At 47.0% G+C, this 15,857-nt stretch overlaps 2 protein-coding genes and 3 non-coding genes across 5 annotated transcripts in view; 4 read left to right on the top strand and 1 right to left on the bottom strand.

Moving 5' to 3' along the window:
- LOC132835225 (baculoviral IAP repeat-containing protein 1-like) overlaps positions 1-15,857 on the top strand; it is a 104,805-nt gene that overhangs the window by 14,068 nt on the left and 74,880 nt on the right. The gene's annotated exons all lie outside the window — the stretch shown is intronic.
- Positions 370-452, top strand: trnal-cag (transfer RNA leucine (anticodon CAG)). The gene has a single exon. It is a non-coding gene; the product is annotated as a tRNA-Leu (tRNA).
- Positions 716-788, top strand: trnav-uac (transfer RNA valine (anticodon UAC)). Its single transcript has one exon. It is a non-coding gene; the product is annotated as a tRNA-Val (tRNA).
- Positions 2,355-2,427, top strand: trnav-uac (transfer RNA valine (anticodon UAC)). The gene has a single exon. It is a non-coding gene; the product is annotated as a tRNA-Val (tRNA).
- Positions 5,834-15,857, bottom strand: part of LOC132835212 (baculoviral IAP repeat-containing protein 1-like) — a 33,255-nt gene continuing 23,231 nt past the window's right edge. Inside the window, exons 11-15 of the mRNA XM_060854577.1 lie at positions 14,694-14,870; positions 13,299-13,463; positions 11,893-11,979; positions 10,237-10,401; positions 5,834-7,781 (exon numbers count right to left, since the gene is read on the bottom strand). Coding sequence (XP_060710560.1) covers positions 7,411-7,781; positions 10,237-10,401; positions 11,893-11,979; positions 13,299-13,463; positions 14,694-14,870 — 965 coding nt within the window. The 3' untranslated portion in view covers positions 5,834-7,410. The remainder of the gene's footprint in view (positions 7,782-10,236; positions 10,402-11,892; positions 11,980-13,298; positions 13,464-14,693; positions 14,871-15,857) is intronic.

Raw genomic sequence — 15,857 nt, forward strand, 5'->3', positions numbered from 1 at the left:
CAAACAGGCCCTTTGGCCCAACAAGTCCACACCGACCCTCCGAAGAGCAATCCACCCAGACCCATTCCCCGAGATTTACCCCTTCACCTCATGCATGGCCAATTCACTAAACTGTGGGAGGAAACGCACGCAGACATGGGGAGAATGTACAGGATAGCATGCGTCAGGATGGCCGAGCGGTCTCAGGTCGCAGTCTCCCCTGGCGGTGAGTGCTCGAATTGCCACTCCTGACTGGGAGGCTTTTGTTTTAAAAGTCTTGTCTGACAACACAATCGGTTGAAAATGTTTGTGTGTGAGCGAGTTTGATAGATGTGCACGTGAACTGATACTGCCCGGACTGGGACTGCCTGTGAGGGTGGGGGCGTCATCGTCAGGATGGCCGAGCGGTCTAAGGCGCTGCGTTCAGGTCGCAGTCTCCACTGGAGGCGTGGGTTCGAATCCCACTCCTGACATACTTCTTTTTGCTTGAAACATCATTAACGCCGGATGTGCGATTGTGTCGGAAAATCGACACACAGAGGGAAACACAAGAGGACAGACATACAGACAGGGAGCTGCAGAAAGAGAGGGAGAGATACAGAGACATAGACAGACTTCGGGTGGATGAGTTTGGACACAGCTTCTGTCTTGGAACTGAAGCTGTCTTTGTCCACAGTGAATCGCAAGACGCGCCCAAGGTGGACAGGGGAATGGACAAGAGAGGCCTGGCAGGGTTGTTTCCGTAGTGTAGTGGTTATCACGTTCGCCTTACCCGCGAAAAGTCCCTAGTTCAATCCTGGGTGGGAACATTATGCCTCCCTTTTCTGTGAGGTTCAGATTGGGTGGTCGAATGCAAGGAGTGGTCTTGGACAAGATAGCCCAGGCTCCCTCCCCACTCCACTCTGTTCTCTTCGCACTTTCAGCCCACTTCCTCAGCCCAGGGAAACTTCTTTCTCTCTCCCTCTCACACACACACACACACAGAGGAAGAGAGACAGGTGCACATACGCAGAAAGTCAAACAGAAAGAGAGGGAGGTAACGGAGACAAGAATCCAGACAGCGACAATAGACAATAGGTGCAGGAGTGGGCCATTCTGCCCTACGAGCCTGTACCACCATTCAATATGATCATAGCTGATCATCCTTAATCAGTATCCTGTTCCTGCCTTATCTCCATAACCCTTCATTCCACTATCCTTGAGAGATCTATCCAATTCTTTCTTAAATGAATCGAGAGCTTGGGTCTCCACTGCCCTCTGGGGCAGAGCATTCCACACAGCCACCACTCTCTGGGTAAAGAAGTTTCTCTTCATCTCTTTTGGGCACTCTCCCTATCATTAATTTCTCTGAGCGAATCAAGGCCTCCAATTCTCCCTGCAGTCTAATGGAGTGCAAACTTCAACGGCACACCACACCAGGTGAAAGTCCAGAAGTACAGAACAAGCTTATGAAGGTGTTACACTCAGAGGTGTTCATGACATTAAAATGAGACAGCCCCCCAACTCCCGACAGACAGAGACACACACAGTCATAGACACAGACACAGACACAAATGGGGTTTCTCGCCCACTCAGCACCATCAGTTGTCAGATCCCAATGACTCACGTTGCTGTCCATTCCCATTTATCCGACCCTTCAGCGAGAATCCCTCCCCATCGCTCGTCCATGCTGACCCACACAAAGTGGGGTCTTCTCCACAATGCTCACATGAGGTCTTAGTCCAGGCCTTGTCAGTCCACGTCCGTATCCTTCGAACTCTCCCACGCAGACACATTTTACAACCTGTTGCTTTATCAGACAAGGGTGTGGGGCGGGCACAAATATTCTCAACCAATTAATTCTCCCCACCCCCACTGTGGAGCTTCACAAACCCGTCTGGTCCATCGAATGAGGTTGATTACTTTCGTGGTTGTTTTGTCAGTTACCTCCCCTCCAGCGGGGGGTTTGTCGGTGATGAGGTGAAGCACTGCGGGAGGTGGATGAAGAGCAGTGTTGGGGTGATGACACAGCTCTGCTTCACACTGGCCTGAACAGGGAGTGGGTCGGTGCTGGAGCTTTCTCACTCACTCAGCGCTACCTTGACACACCTCCCACTGGCACATCTTGCTGCCCATTCCCATTCCATCCAACTACCGCTGTGAGAACCCCTCATCACCAACCCCCACGCCTGTACGGACAATATGGGCCGAAGGATCAGACATACAGGCACGAAGCTACAGAAAGAGAGGGAGAGATGCGGAGACATAGACAGACTTCGGGAGGATGGGTTTGCACACAGCTTCTGTCTTGGAACTGACGATGTCTTTGTTCACAGTGAATCGCTAAACGCGCCCAAGGTGGACAGGGGCATGGGCAACCCCGGCCGCCCAGGGCTGTTTCCATAGTGTAGTGGCTCTCACGTTCGCCTTACACGCGAAAAGTCCCCAGTTCGATCCTGGGTGGGAACATTATGCCTCCCTTTCCTGTGAGGATCAGTTTGGGTGGTCAATTACAAAGAGTGGTGTGGAATAAGATAGCCCAGGGCTCCCTCTCCACTTTATTCTGCTCTCTTCACACTTTCAGCCCACTTCAAGAGCCGAGGAAAACTTCTTTCACTGTCTCTCTCTCTCTTACACACACAGAGGAAGGGAGACAGGCACACATACACAGAGTCAAACAGAGAGGGAGATAACGAAGACAAGAATCTCGACAGAGACAATAGGTGCAGGAGTGGGTCATTCTGCGCTTCGAGCCTGCACCAACATTCAATATGATCATGGCTGATCATCCTTAATCAGTATCCTGTTCCTGCCTGATCTCCATAACCCTTGATTTCACTATCCTTGAGAGCTCTATCCAATTCTTTCTTAAATGAATCGAGAGACTGGGCCTCCACTGCCCTCTGGGGCAGACCATTCCACACAGCCACCACCCTCTGGGTGAAGAGGTTTCTCCTCATCTCTGTCCTAAATGGTCTACCCCGTATTTTTAAGCTATGTCCTCTGGTTCGGCACTCGCCCATCAGCAGAATCATGTTTCCTGCCTCCAGTGTCCAATCCTTTAATAATCTTATATGTATCAATCAGATCCCCTCTCAGTCTTCTAAACTCAAGGGTATACAAGCCCAGTCGCTCCAGTCTTTCTGCGTAAGGTAGTCCCACCATTCCAGGAATTGACCTCATGAACCTACGCTGCACTCCCTCAATAGCCAGAATGTCTTTCCTCAAATTTGGAGACCAGAACTGCACACAATACTCCAGGTGTGGTCTCACCAGGGCCCTGGACAGAGAGGGAAAAAGAGGAATATAAAGATACAGAGAGAGATGGAGATACAGAGAGCGGGGGAAGCTACAGAGAGAAAGGGAGGGAGAAAGAGATATAGACACAGAGAGACTCTCGGTGTGTCAGTCTGCACGCAGCCAATGTCCCGGGGCTGAAATGATATCTGTGCACTGTGAAGTGCAGGGCTCCTGCTCAGGGCTGTTTCCATAGTGTAGTGGTTATCACGTTCGCCGCATGCATGTGAGGTCCCCAGTTTGATCCTGGGCGGGAACACGATGCTTGGTTTTTCCCTTTGCTCAGGAAACTTGTCAAAACTTTCATAACCCGCCATCAGAAGCGGACAGCTGATTCCTGAGAGCAGGATATGTGAGGCAGGGTCAGTGAGAGGTCAGGGGAGATCGCAGAGTGGGTTCGAGAGCTGATGGAAATAAGGTGCATGTTTCAAAAGTCTTCAGCCACTCATTATGGGGATTTGGAGCCACATCACTGAGATCCAGGTTCTCTCACATTGTCACCAACTGAGCCAGCCAGAGATGATGCTGGGTGCTTGCTCATGAGTTGCTGTTATGAGGTAGGTCCATGTGATTGCCCCAGCGATCATTCCGGGTTTTGTTTTAAACCGCGCTAATGTTGGAAATCTCCAGTTCAATCCGAGAGTGTTGGAAATGCTGTATGGGAAGGGAGCTCCTTCTGGTATTCATAGAGGTGACCGTTCTGCCCATTTAGTCCGGGCTGGCGAGGGGTGGGGATGGGAAGGAGATCTCGCTGAGGGGATTGGATGGATTGGGAATGGACAACAATACGAGCCAGTGGGAGATGTGTCAAGGTATCGCTGAGTGAGTGAGAAAGCTTCAGCAATGACCTATTTCCTGTTCAGCCCAGTATGAAGCAGAGCTGCCATCTCTCCAACACTGTTCTCCATCCATCTCCCCTAGAAATCACCCCATCGCCGGCAAACCTCCCCCCCCCCCCCCCCCCCCCGTCGCTGGAGGGGAGCTGACCTACAACAACTCGTGTGAAATTAATCAACCGCAGTTGATGGTCCAGACCGGATTGTGAAGGACCATGATGGGGGCGAATTAATTATTTGACAATATTTGTGCACCAGTTCCCTGACAAAGCAACAGATTGTAAAATGTAGGTGTGCGTGAGAAAGTTTGATAGATACATGTGTGGGCTGATAGTGCCTGGACTGAGGCTTCCAGTGAGCATTGTGGAGCCAGTGACTAGCATTGGTTTGAATGGCCGAGCGGTCTAAGGCGCTGCATTCAGGTCGCAGTTACCCCTGGAGGCGTGGGTTAGACTCCCAGTCCTAACAGTGAGGGCTGTGTTTTGAATTCATGGAAGGCTGGGGTGTGACCTTGTGGTCAAGTTGACACTGACCCTCCTCCTGACAGGATTTGAGCGACCGCTGCTCCAGGACGATTTGCAAATCCGCACTTTGCCGTTTGTGTCTGTGTGTGAGTGAGTGAGTGTGAAGGTGTGCTGCCCATACCCTCCCCTAGTGTCCATGGCAAAGGCAGCAGCACGCTGTCTTAGAGCTCTCAGCCAAACAAGCGGCTGCAGAACGAGTGTCTGTGCATCTCTGTATTTCATTTGATTGCAGAGAGAAGCGAGCCCCGATGTTCACCCAGATCAATGACAGACATCCGTGGAAGTGACGGTGTTGGACTGGGGTGACACAGTTAAAAATCACACAACACCAAGTTATAGTCCAACAGGTCTATTTGGAAGCCCTAACGTTTGGAGCGCTGTTCCTTCATCAGGTCGCTTCGCTGAAGGAGCAGCGCTCCGAAAGCCAGTGCTTCCAAATAAACCTGTTGGTGTTGTGTAATTTTTAACTCCCCACCCCGTGCCGTTGATCAATAGCTGCAGCAGGGCTGGCATTGAATGGGTGGATGGCAGGGTAGTAAGTAAGAAACAGAGTGAGGTGTGAGAGTTTGGGCCATTTCTCTGGGGAGCAGGGAAATAAGTCCCAGCCTTTCCTTACAAATGAAACTCTTCATTCCTGGTCACATTCTGGTCAATGTCTCCTGCATCCGCCCCAGCTTAATTCATATCCCTCCTATAACAGTGCGGCCGGAACTGGACACAGTACTCCAGACGAGCTCTCACCAGTACTCCGTACAACCTCAACATCACATTCCAACTCCTACACTCAAAAGGACTGAGCAATGAAGGCAAACGGGCAAAACGTCTTTTAACCTTCCTGTTTATATGTGACATAAACTTGGAAGGATTATGTACCTGCACCCCTAAGTCCGTCCTTTTACAACACTACCTGAGGCCTTGCCTTTAATTGTATAAACCCTACACTTGTTTATAGTTGAGACTGTGGTGCTGGATAAGCACAGCAGGTTACGCAGCATCCGAGGAGCAGGAGAATGGATCTTTTGGGCACAAGCCCTTCAGCAGGAATCTGACTCCGAACTCCAGCATCGGCAGTTCTCACTTTCTCCTCGCTTGTTGTACTAAAATGCTTGATAGATCATATCTTGTTTCTACTATAATGTAACGGGGCAGTCTTTCATATGTAATTAAGGTTGCAGATTTGCTTTTTATAGTAAAGGTTTATTCACAAAATAAACCAGGACAAAAGAGAGAAAACTAAGACAACACAAATGACAAAACAAAATCACATCTCCAACATTACAAAAATCCAATACATTTCTCTACCCTATCAAATGAGCAGGTTCAACTTAATTGCTTTCTCTCAGTTCAGGTCTGGAGAGCTGCGAGGTCTTTTACCTCTCCCAATTACATGCCTGAGAGCTTAGACTTTCTCAGCATTAAATAACAGATGTATCCTTAACTGCTCTGAATAACCTGCTTTGTCCAGGAGAGACAACACCCCCATCTGAATTCAGTCAGATCCCCTTTAAAATGCCCAGACGCTTTCCAAGCTCTTGGCTTTTCTACGTTGAAATTAATCCATGATTATTCTAAACACAGAAGCAAGATCATGCCTTTCAATGTTTTCTTTTTCCTATTGTTTCTCCCCAAATAAATATAAACAAACTTCAACGGATACTACATGAGGCACGTCCAGGTTAAAGTCATGGCTTCATAATATTAATTAGCTAATTATGACCTAGTTAATTATTTAACCCTTGCCATTAGTTTAAACTCCAAAGTCTAAAACAAGTGATATTGATATGCAAATCACACATCTTTCATTACAGTAGCAATGGAAAAGCAGGTATCACACTGTTACATCATTTTAAAACCTTTAAACATTAAGAACAGTAGGGCTGCCCCTCCATTCATGTCAAATCACAGCTAATCTTTCACCCTACCAATAGTTGCCTATACCTTTTCTCCTCATGGATGTAGGTTTGATCACTGAGCTGAAAGGTTCATTTTCAGACCTTTCATCACCATACTAGGTAATATCTTCAGTGAGCCTCCAGATGAAGCACTAGTGGTACATCCCGCTTTCTATTTGTATGTTTAGGTTTCGTTGGGTTAGTGATGTCATTTCCAGTGGTGACATCATTTCCTACGGTAATGTAATTTTCCATTTGTTGGGTAGTAAATGGGATTCAAGTTGATGTGTTTGTTGATAGAGTTCCTGCTGGAATGCCACGCTTCTAGGAATTCTTGTTCGTGTCTCTGTTCGGCTTGTCCTAGGATGGATGTGTTGTCCCAGTCGAAGTGGTGTCTTTCCTCATCCATATGTAAGGAGTGTGTGTGGGTCATGTCTTTTTGTGGCTAGTTGATGTTCATTTATCCTGATAGCTTGTTTTCTGTCCGTTTGTCCAATGTAGTGTTGTTACAGTTCTTGCAAGGTATTTTGTAAATAACATTAGTTTTGCTTGTTATCTGTACGGATCTTCCAAGTTCATGAGCTGCTGTTTTAGTGTGTTGGTGAGTTTGTGGGCTACTATGATGCCAATGGGTCAGAGTAGTCTGGAGCCTCACTGAAGATGTTCCCTAGTATGGTGGTGAAACATCTGAAAACAAACCTTCCAGCTCAGTGAACAAAGCTACATTCAGAACCTCAACCTGAGCTACAAATCTTCTCAAAACTCATCTTTCTCCCCATCCCAGGGCAAAATCTCTGGTTCAACATTCTTTAGCCAGGGTTTGGGTTGGGGGAATGATGGTGAGAGAAGGGAAGCAGCCCTTGGAATGGTGTATCTTCCATGTGCCAACACCCTAAACCATTTCTACTCATCGGCCTGGATAATAGGCGTGAATGGGAGCACCCACTGCCACCACAAGAACAGGCGGCGAGACTGGGGGTGGCTCTCCTTCATGGAGTTGAACAAGTTGAAGTCCATGTCATCCAACATCCAGCTCAGCATGCGGATGGTCACCAGGGCCGGGAGCCGAGAGACACACTGCACAAAAGCCTTGAACGTGTCTGCCTGGGGCTTCAGTTGGTTGGTGTACAGACGGGAAATATCCAGATCCCTCAGCTCGCTCATGTCATCCAGGGTCAGGAAGAAATCCCTCCAGCCCAGGTCGCTGAGCTCTTCATTCAAGCTCAGATTGAGAACACTCAGTTTCCGAAGATGGCCGCTTCTGGCTGCTTTGGCTGCGGGGTAGAACACGGTTTGGGAAGAAAATTAGCTGGTAAGAGATGAGGTAACTTTCAGGAGACCAGAAGAAATAGGAATAGGAGTACGCTATTCAGCCGCTTGCACTTGCTCTGTCATTCAATAGGATCACAGCTGATCCAACAATCCTCACAGCCATTTTGCTGCCTTTTCCCTGTAACCCTTGGTCAAGAATCTATCTCACTCAGTTTTCGATATACACAAGGGCTGGACCCCCACAACTCTCTCTGGCAAAGAGTTTCAAAGACTCACAACCCTCTGATGAAGAAATTCCTCTTCATGTCAGTCCTAAATTGTGCCACTTTATTCTGAGACTGTGCCCTTTGGTCCTAGACTCTCCCATGCAGAGAATGATCCTCTCAGCATTGACCCCGTCAGGCCCTCAAAGCATCCTATATGTTTCAATGAGATTTACTTTAGGTGAATGTGAGGCCTTGTATTTTGGTACGGTAAATTAGGGCAGGACTTACACAACTTAATGATAGAGTCCTGGGGAGTGTTGCCAAACAAAGAGACCTTGCAAGTTCATAGTTCCTTGAAAGTGGAGTTGAAGGTAGAAAGGATAGTGAAGGAGGTGTTTGGTACGCTTGCCTTTATTGCTCAGTGCATTGAGTACAGGGGTTAGGAATTCATGTTGTGTCTGTAGAGGACATTGGTTAGGCCACTTTTGGAACACTGCATTCAATTTTGGCTTCCATATTAAGAGAAAGATATTGTTAAACTTGAAAAGGTGCAGAAAATATTTACAAGGATGTTGCCAGGGTTGAAGGTTTTGAGCTGTAGGGAGAGGCTGGGACTACTTTCCTTTATCAAGTCTCATAGAATCATGAGAGACATAGATAGGGTGAATAGCCAAGGTCTTTTCCCCAGAGTAGGGGAGTCCAAAACTGGAAGGTATAGGTTTAAAGTGAGGGGAAAGATTTAAAAGGGAGTTAAGGGGCAACGTTTTCACACAAAGGGTGGTGCGCATATGGAATGAGCTGCCAGAGGTGGTGGCGGAACCTGGTACAACTACAGCTTTTAAAAGGGATTGGATGTGTATATGAAAATAAAGGATTTAGTGGGATATGGGCCAAATGGAACTAGATTAATTTAGGATATCTGGTCGGCATGGACAAGTTAGGCCAAAGGGTCTGTTCTGCGCTGAACAACTCTATGACTCATCCTCCAGGGGCTAGAGCCCCAACCTGATAAGCCTTTGCTATACGACAATCCTGCATTCCAGGGATCATCCTAGTGAACCTTCTCTGACCTGCCTCCAACGCCAATGTTCTTTAAAAAGGACACCAACTTTGAGGAATTACAAATGCGGGCCAGAACAGTGATATTTCAAGGGAAGTCATACTCTGAATCAATTCACGAAGCAGAAGAAGCACTATTTTGCAATTTTTAAAATCAGATGTGGCACTTTGTTGCTGTCCCTCAGTACTCCCTCAGAAATACTTGGCCCTCTCAAAGCAACTCTGGTTCAGAGTCAATTCCATTACTGTTAGACTGGAGTCACATGTGGGCCCAGATTGAAAAGATGGCAGACTCCACTCCCTAAAGGACAATTTGAGCGCAAATGGGTCTTCACACAATTTGATGGTAGTTTCACAGTCACCATCGCAGAGACAAGCTTTCAATCCCAGATTCACAAATTCAACTTCAATTCCAACAACTGCAGCTCAGGGATTGGAACCCTCAGATTTAGCCTGGGTGCTGGAGTTGGAGTGGTTACCTCCTCCAGCCCCAATAACCCTCCCTATCTGCGTAACCTCCTATATGTTCCCCAACGCCACACCCTATCTGTGTTACCTCCTCCATCCCCTACGTCCCACCGTATCTCTGAAACCTCCTCCAGCCCCTAGACCTCATTATCTCTGTAATCTCATCCATCTCCTACACCCCTCCCTATCTGTGTTACCTCCTCCAGCCCTACACCTCTCCCTATCCTTGTTACCTCCTCAGACCCTACAATCCTTTCTACCCCTGTAACCTCCTCTGTTCCCTATACACATCCATACCTCTGTAACCTCTTCCAGCCCTGTACCCCTTCCTACTTCAGTCACCTCCTCTAGCCCCAACAACCCTCCCTATCTCTCTAACCTCATCCAGCCCCTACAACTCTCTGTGCACCTCCAATCATGGTCGCTTGGGATGCCTGCATTTTACTGACTGCAATTTGTGGCTGTGCTCCTAGGATCTTTAAAAATCCCTAATCCGACTGATTGGATTCTCTCGTTTCCTCCTGAAAGTTTTCCCTGGGACCTTCCTCACTGACTGAGCATTTGGTCAGCTTTTTCCATATCTCCCAACACAGTTGAGAGCTCATGTTGCTCCAGTTCATGGCAAACCATCTCAAGGGATCTTGCGCTATTTCAGAGGTGCTCGGTAAATGTAAACCCTTTATGGTTGTTACAGAAGTGTTCAACACTGCAACAACATACTCACCCAGCTCTAACAGACTTTGGTTGTCCATGATCTTTTTGATGGAGAGCTCCCTGAGGTGTTGCAGGTTCGGTAACTGTTGAGTTAGTAGGGACGCAGCAGTGATTATTCCATCATTGTCGCAATGGTGAAACACTTCCAGCAGTGCGAGAGAGCCAACAGCACGAGCTAGGAGTGGAGTAAAATTCACGTTTGGGTAAAGGCCATTTTATCCAGATAACATCCCTTATTCTCTCCCTCTAAAACTACTTAATAATCTCTATCGTTTCTGAATTTACCTCCCAATTCAGGTCAGTCTTTGCTGTCCCTAAACAATGTTTTAGCTTCTCACTCGACATTCTCGCTCCCACCACCGCCTTCCCCCCCGTCCCCCAAACTCGTCACCCCATTTGAACTCGTTAGAGAACTCCTTCACTCAGCATCTTCATTCAACACCCTCACTTGACTCACACGATGCTCTCACTCTCCCTCATCTTTCTCATTAGTCCCCTCACTCAAATGACTCAATTTTCCTTACTTAACTCCTTCATTTGGCCTTTACCTTTAACATATTGCTATGAAAATGTAATGTGTACTGTACTTTTAAGGGAGACTGGAAGCTGGCATGGACTTAGAGAGGCACACAGTGTGCTGAAAGAATTTAAAATGGTTACATTTGACTGTGAAACCAATAATGCAGATGAGTTGTCATGATACAAAGGCAAATTCAAATTCAGCCAATCAATTTAAATTATGTCCCAGATACCAAAATCCAATCAAATTTGAATTTTGTAATGTAAAATTCTAGTCTCCTTCCTATTGGAAAGATGTTGTGAAACTTGAAAGGGTTCAGAAAAGATTTACAAGGATGTTGCCAGGGTTGGAGGATTTGAGCTACAGGGAGAGGCTGAATGGGCTGCGGCTGTTTTCCCTGGAGCGTCGGAGGCTGAGGGGTGACCTCATACAGGTTTACAAAATTCTGAGGGGTGTGGATAGGGTAAAAAGGCAAAGTCTTTTCCCTGGGGACAGTGAGTCCAGAACTAGAGGACATAGATTTATGCAAAAATCAAAATACAGGCACACACAGACAGGTACATTCAAGCAGAACTAAAGGCTCTGGTCTATGATTGCCCTTAGGAAATCCAATCAGGATTTCCCGAGTAATGTTCGCAATCAGGGGGTGAAGGAAAATAGAATTTGGTCCCACATGGAGCAGGCAAAACTGGAAGTTCTTTCTTAATTCAGCGTGTGGTGTGGGCATCGCTGGCTGGTCCCAGCATTTACTGCCCATCACTAACTGCCCCCTTGATAAGATGGTGGTGAGCTGCCTTCTTGAGCCACTCCAGTCTCACGTGGTGTAGGGACACCCACACAGTGCCATTAGAAAGGGAGGTATTCTGACCCAGTGATACTGAAGGAACAGTTGATATATTTCCAAGTCAGGATGGTGAGTGGCTCAGAGGGGAACTTGCTGGGGATAATGTTCCCAAAATCTGCTGCTCCTTAAGGACTATGAAGGTCAGCAGAAGAGGGAGAAGGGACTGAATTAAGTTGGAAAAGAAAAATGAGAAGAGTGCAGGGAACAGAAAACATCAAAAATCACTTCACCCCCAGACTCCAATGGATTAATCTATGTCAATCTACTGATCACCATCGCAGATCAGGATAAAAGCAACTTACCAAAAGCTTCTGATTCCTCTGCATTGGAAAAATTGATGCCTGGAACTTCCAATACTCTGAGGTTCTGGAGTTTGCTCAGTGAAGCAGCTAGAAAATAGAGGAGTAATGGGAATAATAGCACAGAACAGAATAAAGCATTCAGCCTTTGCCTTCTCTACAAGTTCTCCTGCTCCACACAAAACCTTCCTACTTCCTTTAAGATCCTTAGGTCACCCCTGAGAGAGCATCCTTTCATCTTTTTCTCCCTCATCCAGTTTCTCCTTAAAGGACTCGGGACAGTAGAAACGTGTATGTGTGTTTGTAATGTGTGTCAGTGCGTGTTTGAGTATCTCTGCATTTAGGTTTTCTGTGTGCGTACACTAGTTTATCTGTGTGCCAGCAAATGTGCATTCTCTTGGGTATCTGTGTGTGTAAGAGACTGTCCAACTTATTGCTGCAGGTACACCTCTGGGAGTGTGCTCATAGGGTACATGTGACCGTGCATGCGTGTGAGTATATGTATGTGAGTTTGAGAGCAAATCTGCATGTGCATGTGTACACATTTATATGAGAGTTTGTGTGGGGGGGGGGGGGGTTGATGCATGTGTCTGAGTATGTGTGTATGTGCACGCGTGTTTGTGTAAGAGTGTATTTGTGTGTGAATATTTGTGTGAGAGTTTGAATGAGGTTGTGAGAGTGCGTGTGTGTTTGTGTGTGTGCGCGTGTGCGAGAGAGAGAGAGTGTGTGTGTGTATGAGAATGTGCATGTGAGAGTGTTTATGTGTGAGTGTTTGTGTGACTGGGTGAGTTTGTGTTATGGGACTTCCACCAGCAGACAGCAACGGTAATGGAGACCGTTGAGAAGGGGAGCTCGAGCAGTTGTGCTGGGACCTCCTTGCAGCTGTACAGAAACCTGATTAACAAAGTCTTTTCTTTGCATGGACCTATTCATCTCATTGCAAGGACCTACTGTATACTAACACCTGCTTATCAGCTACTAACCAATGCTGTCCAGACATTACGTGACTGAAGCTAATGACTTGGCAAGTTGCCTCACTTGTTCATTCTCCTGCAATTAACAGTTTGCTCATTGTTAATTGATTGCAATCTGCATAATCATGCAACTTTCTTTATCTCGTCGGAGTGACTTGTGGCCATCCGATCAATCTAGTCACTTTGTCTCTCCCCATGAGCTCATGAGCAAACCAGTCAAAACTCAAGGCTTGAGTGAAGCAGTATTTCTAAATTGGACTGCTACATGCGAGTCACCCACTGCATAATTTACTTCCATCCACAACAGTGGGGCATCGCAAGGAGCCCCCAATCTGCGAAGCCCACCTCCCCACTCCCAAAATTACACCCTCACCCCCCACCCCACCCCAAGGAAAAACGGACAAGACATCAGGGTTGAGACCTTAGTTCACTTACTGAACGCCAAAGTTTCATTCGGAGACAGGTGAAGCGCACTTAGCACTAGTTCCTCCAGACGTGAGCACGATGATAAAGCCTGGCTCAGATCCTCAAAGTCTGGGAAGCTGCTGGTGCACTTCAGGTGGAAGACTCGGAGCTGCGAAAAATTCTGGAGGAGGTGAGCTGTGGAGACAGTGACAGGGACAGATTGTGACAATGCGATGCCTTTCAAGAGCTTATTTTTTCCTGGTTTTTGCTTGAAGACAGGTTACAAGGCAGACCTGTCTCTAAGAAGGTCAACAGCTTATGAGGCCTTGGGTGTGTTTTTTTTAAAGTTGGAACAATAGAAGCAGCCTGGTTGGGTGTGACCAGCTCTCACAAACCAGGCTTCCCCAGTTTATTTGAAGTTTTTAAGGTTTAGATTTAAGCAGAAACCATTGGGTTCTCAAAACAGTTGAGAGCTCCACTGAATGTCTTCTGGCTGCTACTCTCTCTGAATTTTCTCGCAATGTTTTCTTCCTCCTGTGTTGGAGAATTGCGTGTGAGAATCTGTGTCAGAATTGCCTTTTTCTGCCGAGGGGCATGTTTATGGGAATGGCACTGTATTGGATCAGTTAATTAGCAACAGTTACTGTATCTATTATTCAGTTAAGTTCTTAATCTGTTGTTATTCTAAATTCCTCTTTTTTTTGTATTTTAACTACAGTGTTTCAATAAATTGTGTTTTTCTTAATGTTGAGTGGTTAGACCAGTCGCATTGCATCTGCAACACACAGTTCACATCTACCTTTAAAATAAGGAAAAGTTAGGGTCTAGGCTACCTACTTAAAATATTTTGAGGGGGGTCTGAACTCATCCATAACTGCAGGAACTGGTGTCATTCTTTACAAATGCACCGAGGGGTTACTTTGTCATCAATGGATTGCTGACAATCGCTTGCTTAAAAGATGTGAATTACAGGCAGATGCGCACCCTCAAACCTGCTCTGCCATGCAGTAGGATCACAGGAGATGTTTGTGTTCCAAGTGAAGCATTTCATCTCTCCATGGGAGTAACCAAACCTCTGTCAGGCAACCTCTCAGTCTATTTTTAAACTATTGAGTTTTTCCTCAAGGATTTCCTTAAGGGGATGTGTGCAGCATGGAAATGGACCCTTCGGGCCAACTAGTCCATGCCGACTGTAATCCTAAACTAAACTAGCCCCTTCTGCCTACTCCTGGCCCATATCCCTCCAAACCTTTCATATTCTCCTTCCTATTGGAGGAAGTTGTGAAACTTGAAGGGGTTCAGAAAAGATTTACAAGGGCTTTGCCAAGGTTGGAGGATTTGAGCTAGAGAGAGAGGCTGAATAGGTAGTACAGCAGGGTTGGGGACCTCATGTTTGTTTGACTATCAAAGAACTATGGACCCTACCGAGTTTTGAAGAATCCTGCACGCAGTTGACTCCAGACAAAGTGAGGTTTTCCATGTTCCGCAGTGTCGCTAAGCCCTCAGAAATCTGGTCAATGATTCTCAGAGATGAACCAGTCCTCACCTCGATCTTGAGTTTTTTCAGGTGTTCCAACTTGTCCAATTGACTCAGCAGGTACTCTACCACAAAGAGATTGGTCCTTTAGTTCATCATGAGAAGCCGACACACTCTTCGTATGTCTTATAATCATTATACAATCCCTAGGGAATACTGCAGTTAGCAGTAGAGTTGGGGGGGGTGGGAAGAAAAAATAAAATCCCTAGACAGTGGAGCAGGACTGATCATCCCATCAACTTCAGACTAGCCCTCCAAAGAGCATCTCACCCAGACTTACCACATAACCCTGCATTTCCCACGACTGACTCACCTAGCCTGTGCATCGCTGGCCACCACGGGACAATTCAGCATGGCCAAACCACCCTAACCACCACAATCCTGGATACTATGGGATATTTCAGCATGGTCAATCTGTCCTTACCTGCAAATCTTTGGACTGTGGGAGGAAAACCCACACAGACAATGGAGAGTGTTCAGACTTTACACAGACAGTATCGAACCTGGGCCCCCGGCACTGAGAGGTCGCTGCGCTAACCATCCGCGCTGCCCCACCTGGCACTGAACTGACAACTTCGAACAAGAAAGTTGCCTGCAAGGTTTTCCTTGCTCGTGTGGCCATTTTATTCCCTTCCACCAACCAGGACTTGACCTGGTCCCTGTATCCTATCACACAGTGCACCCATCGCTGACCTGCATTACTTCCTAATCCAGCAATGGATTCCAAACTCATCCTCGTTTGTCTTGGCCTTGCCCCTCTCTACCCCTGCACCTTCTTCCCGGCCTGACAACTCTCTGAGATCTCTGGTCCTTTCCTCCCATTCTGGCCTTTTGAGCATCCCCCAATTGATTCCCCTCACTTCACCGTTAGTGGTCATGCCTTTGGCTGCTTGGATCCTGCGTTCTGGAATCTCCCCCTCTCCTAAATTTGTCCGCCTCTCTCCTGGCTTCATGGATGCTCCCTAAAACCTCTCATCTCTTCGATCAAGCTTTTGGTCATTTCTCTGGAGCCAGCTATTGCAGAGTCATGGAGATACTCTGGGGCAGAAGGA

Source organism: Hemiscyllium ocellatum, chromosome 44 (assembly GCF_020745735.1).
Source record: "Hemiscyllium ocellatum isolate sHemOce1 chromosome 44, sHemOce1.pat.X.cur, whole genome shotgun sequence".
In the NCBI taxonomy this organism is placed as follows: Eukaryota; Metazoa; Chordata; class Chondrichthyes; order Orectolobiformes; family Hemiscylliidae; genus Hemiscyllium; species Hemiscyllium ocellatum.